The sequence below is a fragment of the Barbus barbus genome, assembly GCF_936440315.1.
Source record: "Barbus barbus genome assembly, chromosome: 12".
NCBI classification, from domain to species: domain Eukaryota; kingdom Metazoa; phylum Chordata; class Actinopteri; order Cypriniformes; family Cyprinidae; genus Barbus; species Barbus barbus.
Genome location: NC_136740.1, coordinates 32,370,082 through 32,382,229, shown reverse-complemented (window position 1 = coordinate 32,382,229; position 12,148 = coordinate 32,370,082). Strand labels below are relative to the sequence as shown.

Genomic DNA, 12,148 nt, shown 5'->3' with positions numbered 1-12,148 from the left:
AGGTGTAGGAGGTGTGTAACACAGGTGTAGCAGGGGTGTAGGGTAGGTGTAGTGCAGGTGTAGGGGGTGTGTAACAGGTGTAGCAGGGGTGTAGGGTAGGTGTAGTGGAGGTGTAGGGGGTGTGTAACAGGTGTAGCAGGGGTGTAGGGTAGGTGTAGTGCAGGTATAGTGGGTGTGTAACAGGTGTATCGGGTGTAGGGTAGGTGTAGTGCAGGTATAGTGGGTGTGTAACACAGGTGTAGCAGGGGTGTAGGGTAGGTGTAGTGCAGGTGTAGGGGGTATGTAACAGGTTTAGCAGGGGTGTAGGGTAGCTGTAGTGCAGATGTAGCAGGGGTGTAACAGCTGTAGTGCGGGTGTGTAACGCAGGGGTGTAGGGTAGGTGTAGTGCAGGTGTAGGGGGTGTGTAACAGGTGTATCAGGGGTGTAGTGCAGGTGTAGGGGGTGTGTAACAGGTGTATCAGGGGTGTAGTGCAGGTGTAGTGGGTGTGTAACACAGGTGTAGCAGGGGTGTAGGGTAGGTGTAGTGCAGGTGTAGGGGGTGTGTAACAGGTGTAGCAGGGGTGTAGGGTAGGTGTAGTGCAGGTGTAGGGGGTGTGTAACAGGTGTAGCAGGGGTGTAGGGTAGGTGTAGTGCAGGTGTAGGGGGTGTGTAACAGGTGTAGCAGGGGTGTAGGGTAGGTGTAGTGCAGGTGTAGGGGGTGTGTAACAGGTGTAGCAGGGGTGTAGGGTAGGTGTAGTGGAGGTGTAGGGTGTGTAACAGCATTAGTGCAAATGTAGGATAGGTGTAGTGCAGGTGTAGGGGGTGTGTAACAGGTTTAGCAGGGGTGTAGGGTAGCTGTTGTGCAGGTGTAGCAGGGGTGTAACAGCTGTAGTGCAGGTGTGTAACGCAGGGGTGTAGGGTAGGTGTAGTGCAGGTGTAGGGGGTGTGTAACAGGTGTATCAGGGGTGTAGTGCAGGTGTAGTGGGTGTGTAACACAGGTGTAGCAGGGGTGTAGGGTAGGTGTAGTGCAGGTGTAGGGGTGTGTAACAGGTGTAGCAGGGGTGCAGGGTAGGTGTAGTGCAGGTGTAGGAGGTGTGTAACACAGGTGTAGCAGGGGTGTAGGGTAGGTGTAGTGCAGGTGTAGGGGGTGTGTAACAGGTGTAGCAGGGGTGTAGGGTAGGTGTAGTGGAGGTGTAGGGGGTGTGTAACAGGTGTAGCAGGGGTGTAGGGTAGGTGTAGTGGAGGTGTAGGGGGTGTGTAACAGGTGTAGCAGGGGTGTAGGGTAGGTGTAGTGCAGGTATAGTGGGTGTGTAACAGGTGTATCGGGTGTAGGGTAGGTGTAGTGCAGGTATAGTGGGTGTGTAACAGGTGTAGCAGGGGTGTAGGGTAGGTGTAGTGCAGGTATAGTGGGTGTGTAACACAGGTGTAGCAGGGGTGTAGGGTAGGTGTAGTGCAGGTATAGTGGGTGTGTAACACAGGTGTAGCAGGGGTGTAGGGTAGTTGTAGTGGAGGTGTAGCGTGTGTGTAACACAGGTGTAGGGTAGTTGTAGCGGGTGTGTAACACAGGTGTAGCGCAGGGGTGGAGACGCACCTGTCCGGCCCTGCAGAGCTTGTGTAGTGCGTCGTTCTCTAACTGCAAGCGCTCCAGCTGCTCATGCAGAGAGTGGATCTTCATTTCACTGCCGCGTCTGTCCACCTGCCAGTAATCGGTCGTATCCGTCAGACTCTTCATCACTGACAGGAGAAACACAGCATTATACCTGCTGAACTGCAATATTCAGTGCAACAGGCCATACTGAATATACACAATATACTATATGTTAATAATTTGTTGTCATCACAGCCTCAATGTGTCATATTTAATTTTAAAGTGTTTTAGTAAAAATATATTTGGCTAGATCTTACAGTTTATATGCATTGCTATACCAGAATAAAAATTATTAAGTATCATTTTTGTGTTCATTTACTGAGAAAGTTAGTTATTTAAACTAGGTTTTTACTAGTATTAATATTTTAATAATATTTTATTAGTAACATTTAATCATATAAAATGTAATTAATAATTCACAACATAACATTTTTACTAGCCACTCTTAATAATTTAATAATTCAACATTTATTATTTTACTAACAACAACAATTTAATAAGTCAACAACACAATATTTAATACTTTAATCATGTAATAATATTTCATTTAAAATAATAACATTTAAGTGTAATAATAATTTTTTTTTAAATAATTTTATGCATTTACTGGGAAACATCACCTAATTCCTACCGTATTTTACAACAAATATTTAATATTTTACTAGTAACATTTTATAATATAGAAATAATTTATTAATTCAACAATCTAATAACATTATATACCTTAATATTGCAATAATAGCTGATAACTGAATAAGACTTAATATAATTAAATTTATTGAGAAACATTTTAAAAAAACATACCTTAATTATTACTGTATTTTATTAAGAATATTTAATATTTTACTAGCAACATTTAATCATAAAATAATTTAGTAATTTAATAATATAAGAAATATTTAATAATTTAATACTACTATTTAATCATTTAAAATGTACTATTATTTAATAAATGGATAATACAGAAAGCATTTGCAGCTCCATTATCCAGGGATTTTGTACAGTATGCTCTTCAGAAACACTCATGATTGTGTTCTACTGACTCAATAAAGCGAGATTAAAGGCGAAACGTCACCTTGGCTCGTCTCCATCTCTGATCTGAGCTGCAGAAGCTCCAGCTCTTTGGCCTGCAGCTGCTCCGTCAGAATCCTCTCTAAATCCAGCTTCTCTTTTTTCTGGAAGAAAAGGCAGGAATAAGTTTATTATCTGCACTCGTGAGGGTTTGACTATCAAACATGAGGAGGCTGAGCAGCTGAAGTACCACTTTATTGAGCTCCGTCTGTAAGTCCTCCTTCTCTATGTAGATACCGCGGTACGCACTGAAGGCTTTGTTCATGTACTGTGGTCCTTCAGATGGAGGCGCTTCAGGACGGAAATGCTGTGGAAAAACACACAAAACCACTGAAAGCCTGAGAGCCGAATCAATGCAAAACAGATGATTTAAACACGTCACAGCAGGAATAAACAGCTTTTAGTGAATGATCCACATAAATGCTTGAACATGAATAATTCCAGCTTTATATTTCAGTTTTCAGACCCTTGTGATCACTGGCTCCAAATGTGTCAACTTTTGCTTTACTTAAAACTAAATAAATAAATATTAATAATAAATATATAAGATTTTATGGTATTTTACTAATAATATTTACTAGTGAGAATAATATAAAAATGTTGATAATTCAACAATAAAATATTTAATATTTTATTTGTAACTGTTCCGTTTTCTTCCCACGGAAAGGGCAACCCAGTGTACAAAGAGGATATTACTCGGTATTCCACATTTGCTTGTTTATTTTTAGTTCAAAAGGATAACCAGGTAATAAACCTGAAATAACAAGAAATACAACGTTTCAATTTCCATGTGCATACTACAACCAGCCCCAGTTCTTTACCTCAACAGCCCAATAACAATAAGCAACAATAAATAACATTAATCAAAATACAATATAAATAACATTAATATACTATAATAATAATAATTTCATAATTTAAATGTACACAATTTACACTTCAAACATTATGCATCATACTCAAGTCCTACCACAACTCTATGCAAAATGCATGCAATCTTTTCTGTAAGCAGGAAACTACAGCTCCCAAAATGCCCCGCGGCAAACCAGGAAGTCCGCGATTCCTACTTCATCAAACATTATAAAACTAAATAAAGTAAATACAAATGAACACGTATAGTATAATAATGTTATGAATCTAAATGTTAATCCCACGGCTTCGCCACCTCGTCAATTTATAACTCATACAGCGCATAGCGTTATCTCTATCAGTAAACTAATCTGCTTTGATCTACCGGAGAATAGCGGAATAGTGTTATCTTTAAAGTGCAACGGACATAAACGCAGTACAACAACATAACATGGCGACAGCAAACAACATGAAACATACATCATTAAAGTAGACAAGAAAACATTTGAGATTAAGAGAGTTTACCAAGTGGCTGCACACCGGGTTGAAAATGATTACAAACTGAATGAATCTCACGCTTCCTTTTCACGTAGTAAATACCGGTCACATGTGCTCACAGCACACTCCTTTCTTAAAGAGGCACTGCACTATTTGGCTGCTAAAGTGTAAATTGCAACATTGGTAGCTCTAGTTTAAAGTAGATTTAAACATTAAACATTTAAATAACAAAACTTAACAAATGACAAAACTCCACAGAAAACACAACACCTCCCACTTAAGTTCCTGATCTTATAATCCAGGGAATTTACCAAAATCACTCAACGGACCCCTCTTAATGACACCCTCTTTTGGTTCCCCTTTCCACAAATTATACATGTGTGTATATATACACTTTTTTTTTTTTTTTTTTTTTTGCACAGCTTTGCACAATGTCTATGTATAAGTGGCTGATAAAGGCACAACCAAATGGAAGAGCAGCAGCTTAGTCCAATGTCCAAGTCAATCACATCCCTATGGCAGGCGTGTGGTATACTGCCCGGGTATGCGAGGTATGGGATATGCATGCTCTAACTTCTTCATGTATGTGCAAATGTGATGGGCATGGTGGCAGCGCTAGGCTTGCACCAACCAGCCAACAAGGGCAAGGGCGGTGACAAGGTGAAAGGGGTTTGGACAGTAAATGAGATGGGTTTGGGCCAGGGGGATAGGGCGGTGTACAGGATAAGAGGGATTCAGGAAGAGGCAGGTGTCAAGGTGGCTAGGGTGGATGAGTTTCATCCACCGGGAGAAGGACCACCAATCTTCTCACGTCTCTTCTAATAACTGTCATTGGCAGTGAAGAACTCCTCTTCTTTTTGCCATCCACCAAGGAAACAGGAAGGCCAGTACATGTTACAATATCAGCATCCCTGACAATTCCTTTACTGTCAGGATAAACTGTCAAAATCCGGCCCAGACGAAACTGACCTCTCAAAGCATTTGGGTCAGCAATCCAGACGAGGTCGCCGACTTTGACGTTCCTCTCTGTCCGGTGCCACTTATGTCGAATGAACAGATTTGGGCCAGCTAGTTCCCTCCACTTTGCCCAGAACCGGTCAACTCCGATTTGAATAGCCCTTAGACGACGCCAGGGATGGGTCTCTAGGTCAAGCCCGCTGGTGTCTCCTCCAAGCGATGCTCGACCCAGTATGAGGGAGTTGGGTGTTAAGTACTCAACCGAATCCTCCTGTTCTTGAGCTCTGGCATCGATTGGGCGCTCGTTTGTCAGGTTGGCTGCCTGATAGAACAGAGTTTGGAGCTCCCCCCATGTGAGAGATCCTGTAGTTCCTCCGAGGCTCATGAGCGCCCTCTTCAAAAGCTTCACTGCAGCCTCCGCAGCTCCATTCCTGTGGGGTGCATCTGCTGGGTGAAAGTCCCACTTCCACTCAGTCCCGTTCTTGGCGGCTACATCTCCTATGGACGCAGCCTGCAGGCAAGCCAGATGTTTATGCAGCTCACACAGAGCCAACTTAGCACCAACGAAGTTGGTGCCTCTGTCGGACCATAGTTTCCTTGGATGCCCCCTCAGAGCAACAAAGCGGGAGTATGCTTGGAGGAAGCTTTCTGCCGACTGGTCATCAGTGAGGTCCGCATAGACAGCTCTCGAGGACATACAGCAGAAAACAATGCCCCAGACCTTCTTGCTTGTCCTTCTTTTAACAGCGTCCTTCACCTCAAAGGGACCAAAAAGATCGAGTGTTGTATACTCGAATGGACCTGCCCTTTTGGTACGCTCTTGAGGGAGATCACTCATTACTTGCTGGCACATCTTGGCTCTTTGCTTTCTGCAGGTGACACAGTTGTTCAGCACCTTCTTAACTATCCTTCGTCCCTGTATGATCCAGGCTTTCCCTCTTGTCCGTAGAAGGGTAGAAGCAACACCTTCATGGTTTTCTTCATGTGCCTCCCTGGCCAGTAGGGTTGCGAGCCACGACTGGCATGGGATTAGCGGTACAGCCACTCTATCCTCATTCCAGCGTTGGATTCTCCCTCCGCAGAACAAAAGTCCTGTCTTTTCCTCTTTCTGAACAACCAGGCGATCCAGGGTTGTATCCCGGAACTCAACACCATCTTGAGCTGCAAGAGCTAGATCTTTAAAAGCTGTTGCTCTTTCTTCCACAGACAGATATGGTCTTGCCTCCCACTTTGACCGAACTGGGGCCTGGCTGCTGCCCAGCCATATTTCTACTGCTTGTCTCATCCAGGCGATGGTCCCGCATAACCGTGCCAGTGAACTGAACCTTCGGGGGTCCACAAGGCGCACAAGCGCAACACTAGTTGGGCCTGACCATTTCCTGGGCTGGGCTCCTGTTGTAACCAGTGCCGAGAACGCCTTCCTCCGAAGTCCCCCTATCTCTTCAACAACAGAGGGGTTGATCTCTCTGGCAGTTTTCACAGGCCAATCTGATTCAGGCAACTTCAAAAATTCTGGGCCTTCCTGCCAGACTGATCCTTCAGCAAGCTCCTCAGGGAATGCCCCCCTTGTGATGAGGTCGGCGACATTCTGTCTTCCTTCGACCCACCTCCAGCTCTCTACTGATCCGGCCTTTTGGATTTCTCCAATCCGGTTTGCAAAAAATGTCTGATAACCATAGCTATCCTTCTGGATAGCTCCCAGGATTGTCTGACTATCGACAAAATGGATCCACTGATCAATCTTAATGTAACAGTGCTTCTCGAAGTATGTCTTCAGGCGGGATGCAAAGACAGCCCCACACAGCTCTGCTTTAATGACATCACCTTTCTGGTCTAGAGGGGTGAGCTTGGCCTTAGACTCAACCAACTTCACTACGACTCCATCTTCTGTCTGCCACCGTAAGTAAAGAACGGCTCCATAGGAAGCTTCACTACCATCAGAAAACGTAATCCCCATCGGGTGACCTATAGCTCCAAGGGGTGTAAGACTCCTGTTGAATCTTAGTTGGCCTAGCCTCACATATTGCTCAAAGAGTTTTATTGCAGCCTCTCGAAGACGTGGTGAAAGAGGATCGTCCCAGGTGTCCTTGGAGGAATGGTCTCTTCCTGCTTCCTGAAAAGACTCTCTTATGAGCATCGCTCCTCGTTGCTTGGCAGGTGAGGCCAGGCCAATGGGATCATAGAACCCTGCGATCTGACTCAGCAGCATGCGTCGGGTGAGAGGGTCGGGAGTGCTGCCTCTGATCTCATCCTCTCGTAGATCCAGGCCTATCCTCATCTTTCCTCGCCTCCTTGAGAAGTTCACCGACGTCAGCACACGGAGTTTGTCAGATTCGGGTTCATATCCCAATCCCAATGCCTTATTCTCCTCATCCCGCATCTGGTTGGGGAGTATTAGGGTCTTGGGTTCTGTTGACCTGACGTTGCTGGAGTCAGTGGGTTTTCCACTCCTCCCACTTTGGCCTGTCAGGATCCAGGGCTTGAGAGAGAAGCCACCTGCTTTTAGGATCTCTTCTACTCCTTCGGTCATCCTGATCAGAGTTTGGAGATCATCATGCGATGTCAAGATGTCGTCCACATAGCAATCCTCTGTCAGGATCCGGCGCTCTTCAACCATAGATGTAAACTGAGGCAGGTTTGCCGTCTCTCTCATGGCAACCTGAGCGATGCATCCGGCAGGCTTGTCGCCGATGTTGACCCTGACGACGGCAAACACACCGATTTCATCATCGGGGTTATCCCTCCAAAGGAATCGATGGAGGTGGACCTCCTCGTCCTTCAGCCACACTGAATTATACATTTTGTTAACATCGCCAAGGGCAGCATACAATCTGCTTCTGAATCTCAGCAAAACACCTCGGATTGGATTGAGGACATCAGGGCCTTTATGCAGGAGGTTGTTCAAACTCAACCCTTTAAACTCCTGGCTACTGTTCCAGACTATCCTTACTGGCGTTGAGCTAGAATGGGGATTTGGGGCAACCAAATGGCTGATGTACCAGATTGGGCCGTTCCAGCCCTTGATCTTTTCTTTCGTGAACTCAATGGCTGCTCCTCTTGATACCATCTCGCGGATCTGCTCTCCATATGCCGCTTTCCACACAGGTTCTCTAGCCAGCCGAGCCTCTGTGTTCAGGAAGGTTGCTTCCACTGCTCGGCGGTTATCTGGCAGAATCGCTGGGCTTACTTTCCATGGGTAGGCCGCATCCCAGTGTGGGGCGTCACTGTGTTTGTCCGCTAGCACATAAAAGAGGCAGTCCTTTATCTTTTCTAAGTCCCTTTCTTCTCCAAGGGTCATCTCTTTGCCTCCAGGAGGGCACTTGCTGCACTTACAGCTCCCGCATTTCGGGTCACATGCTGCTCCAATACTATCCCACTTGAACCAATCAAACACCTCCTTATTCGTAGTAGTGGTGCTGCTGAGGGTCACTTCTTCCATCCTCATTGGGTTCTCACTCAGGTCTTTGGTGTCTACAACAACCTCCTTGTACACCCTTGAGGATGTTCTCATAGACCTTGCAAAGTGAGTTTCAGACTGGTGCAGCGTTAGATCGACTACCTCGAAGAGGTCAGGGTGAGTACCACCAACAGTTTTGCCCAATGGGCCGTCCCAGAGGACTAGATCTCCCTCCAACTTGAACGGCTGTGGAACTAGACGACCTTCCCTGTGGCTGATCAGAAGATCGATGTTCTCAGGGCGGACCAGCTCTTCAATAGCGACGTCAGGAAAGATCTTTTGCAGTTGTTGCGGAGTGACAAGCTGACTTATCTCCGCAATACTCTCCAGGCCGTAGCAGAGCAATTTGTGTTCCATTACCGTCCCCTTGATGGTCTTCACTCTTAGTCGCAGGGAGTACCTCTTGGTTGTAACTGTCGTTCTCATCCCTCCTATTCCATGGACAATTAACTTGATGCACTCACCAATCAGTCCAAGGCGCTGGGCAGCGTTGTTTGTTATGTAGTTGGTATCAGAGGCAAGATCAATAAGAGTGCCTATCAGCTGGCCTGAGTTAGTTGTCACTTCCAGTAACATCATTATAACTGGATACTCTTTCAGTCCACCTCCAGCAGTGCAGATCGTGGTTAAGGCTTTGTTGGAAAATGCCTTCCTAAATTCTGCTCTTAATTCCGGAGTGACTTTCGCCAGGAGCTCTTCTTGCTTGCTGGTCAGTCCGAGGCCTTTTCTCTCCACCCTTTTGGTACCTTGCACCTCTCTGCCAGTGTCTTTTTCTTGAGCGATAGACTTGGGGCAGAGCAGATAGTGGTGAGGCTCTTCTTTGCGGCAGTCCATTTTACTGCAGAGGAACTTCGGGTTGCAACGGCCATCCTTTAGGTGGAGACACAGGCAACGATTGCAAATCCCATGGGTATTTAGATGGGTCTTTTTCCTCTGGAGATCCATCTCCCTGAAGGCTTTGCAAGCAAATAGCCTGCCAGCGTGAGTCTCATCAGCACAGGCAGTGCACGAGCCCAAGCGTAGCTTCAACTGAGCCTCTCTACGGCCTGAGGTAGCTTTGGAGAATGCTTTCTTGACTCCTCTTTCTGGTTTGTCTGCCAGGCCTTTCACTGAGGAGCTTCCCTCTCTAGGGCTTACCTCCAGCTGATCCAGCTCCTCCAGGATTGCCTCCTGTTTCTTCAGGAAGCGCAGTAAGCAGTCGAAATGATTATGTGGAACAAACCCATTCACAGCCTCAGTCTTATGTGCAATCCATTTCTCCTTCAGAGAGCTTGGTAGCTTGCTTTCAAGGGACTGTGCTACCCAACGGTTCTTTATAACCTCCTCTTCTCCCAGGATCACAAGGTTACTAAGAGCCCGCTCCACTGCTTGGATCAGCTCAATTGCTTTCCTAGGGTTATCACCCTTTACGGGGGGTAGGCCCTGAACCTCCTCGGATATCTTCAGGACGATTTTCGCCTTGTTCCCGAAACGGTTGTCGAGGCGCCTGAACATTTCATCCGCCGACGCACAGCTAGACAGAACCAAGTCTTTCTTTACCCTATCGCCGAGACTTGCCAGGAGGTGGAACCTTGTAACACCAGCCGTTCTCTGTGGGTTTCCCAGCTGTTCCAGCTCTTCCCACTCAACCTTCCACCGATAGTAATCGGTCATGTCTCCCGAGAACGTGGGCAGGCGTGTTCTTTCAAGACTGATCTGTGGTCTGAAGCCGTATGCTCCGGGATGCAGGCCAGGGATGCTTTGTGGTGGTGCATATGGAAACGCAGCTGCTCCAGTACTGGATACAGGTGTTACACTGGGGATTCGAGGCTGCGTGCCAGCTCTAGTGGGCCCCTTGTCGGACTCGCTATGCTCTTCATTAGCTTCTTCAACCTCTTCTGTCCGCTTCAACTTTTGCCAGCTCCGCACCCAGTCATGCAGTCTGTTGACCAGCTTGTATTGCTGCTGCTTATACACTGTTGTCTTGGCTCCAGGGACAAGACCTTCCCATTCAAGCACCTTCTGCTCAAGCATTTTGATTCTCTCCACCAGGCCCTCTCTCAGGACTTGAAAGTCTTCATCTACCATCTCCTTCAGATCAGTGTTCTCCACTTCAGCACATTTCTCCTCTGCACCGTCGGCGTACAATTTAAGGTCAACATAGGCGAATTTGGACCATAACGTCTCTTTAGCGAGCCGGAGCGTTTCTGTATAGGTAGCAAGGCACGTCGCCAATTTCTCCTCTACATGAGCCGCTTCTTTTTCTGCTTTTTCTTCCTCACTTCCCACTTCTCCTAGAACATCAACATATTCGAGTCCAGTGTCGTGCAGCTTTCCAAAGTCCACACCAAGTGCTCTGATCTCGTCGATGAGCACCTTTTTTTCTAGGAGGTCGACAGTGAGGAACAGCTTTTTGGCTCTCTTGCTGAAAGAGCTCTGTGCTGTTGAGCGCTTTCCTTTTAAGGCCACTAATTCTGCCAAATCCATCTTCTTTCTCTCTGCACTGACCAAGGCGCTGTTGACAGAGGGGTCTAATTTGGCCTATTCCTCTTCCCTTGGTGCTCCTTCACTGGTCAATGCTGATATGGCAGTGGCAAACTTGGCTTAACTCTCTTGGGCAGTTGGTTTATTACTGTTCCGTTTTCTTCCCACGGAAAGGGCAACCCAGTGTACAAAGAGGATATTACTCGGTATTCCACATTTGCTTGTTTATTTTTAGTTCAAAAGGATAACCAGGTAATAAACCTGAAATAACAAGAAATACAACGTTTCAATTTCCATGTGCATACTACAACCAGCCCCAGTTCTTTACCTCAACAGCCCAATAACAATAAGCAACAATAAATAACATTAATCAAAATACAATATAAATAACATTAATATACTATAATAATAATAATTTCATAATTTAAATGTACACAATTTACACTTCAAACATTATGCATCATACTCAAGTCCTACCACAACTCTATGCAAAATGCATGCAATCTTTTCTGTAAGCAGGAAACTACAGCTCCCAAAATGCCCCGCGGCAAACCAGGAAGTCCGCGATTCCTACTTCATCAAACATTATAAAACTAAATAAAGTAAATACAAATGAACACGTATAGTATAATAATGTTATGAATCTAAATGTTAATCCCACGGCTTCGCCACCTCGTCAATTTATAACTCATACAGCGCATAGCGTTATCTCTATCAGTAAACTAATCTGCTTTGATCTACCGGAGAATAGCGGAATAGTGTTATCTTTAAAGTGCAACGGACATAAACGCAGTACAACAACATAACATGGCGACAGCAAACAACATGAAACATACATCATTAAAGTAGACAAGAAAACATTTGAGATTAAGAGAGTTTACCAAGTGGCTGCACACCGGGTTGAAAATGATTACAAACTGAATGAATCTCACGCTTCCTTTTCACGTAGTAAATACCGGTCACATGTGCTCACAGCACACTCCTTTCTTAAAGAGGCACTGCACTATTTGGCTGCTAAAGTGTAAATTGCAACATTGGTAGCTCTAGTTTAAAGTAGATTTAAACATTAAACATTTAAATAACAAAACTTAACAAATGACAAAACTCCACAGAAAACACAACAGTAACATTTAATAATTTCACATAATAAAAGTAATTTAATAATTCCACAATATAGTAATACTTAATATTTTACTAGTACCATTTAATAATGTAATAATTCAATA

The 12,148-nt window shown here is 45.3% G+C and overlaps 1 protein-coding gene across 1 annotated transcript in view; it reads right to left on the bottom strand.

Moving 5' to 3' along the window:
- The window catches only part of LOC306877507 (5-azacytidine-induced protein 2-like), a 29,945-nt gene that overhangs the window by 14,971 nt on the left and 2,826 nt on the right, over positions 1-12,148 (bottom strand). The window contains exons 3-5 of the mRNA XM_079429290.1: positions 2,889-3,005; positions 2,703-2,802; positions 1,571-1,713 (exon numbers count right to left, since the gene is read on the bottom strand). Coding sequence (XP_079285416.1) covers positions 1,571-1,713; positions 2,703-2,802; positions 2,889-3,005 — 360 coding nt within the window. The remainder of the gene's footprint in view (positions 1-1,570; positions 1,714-2,702; positions 2,803-2,888; positions 3,006-12,148) is intronic.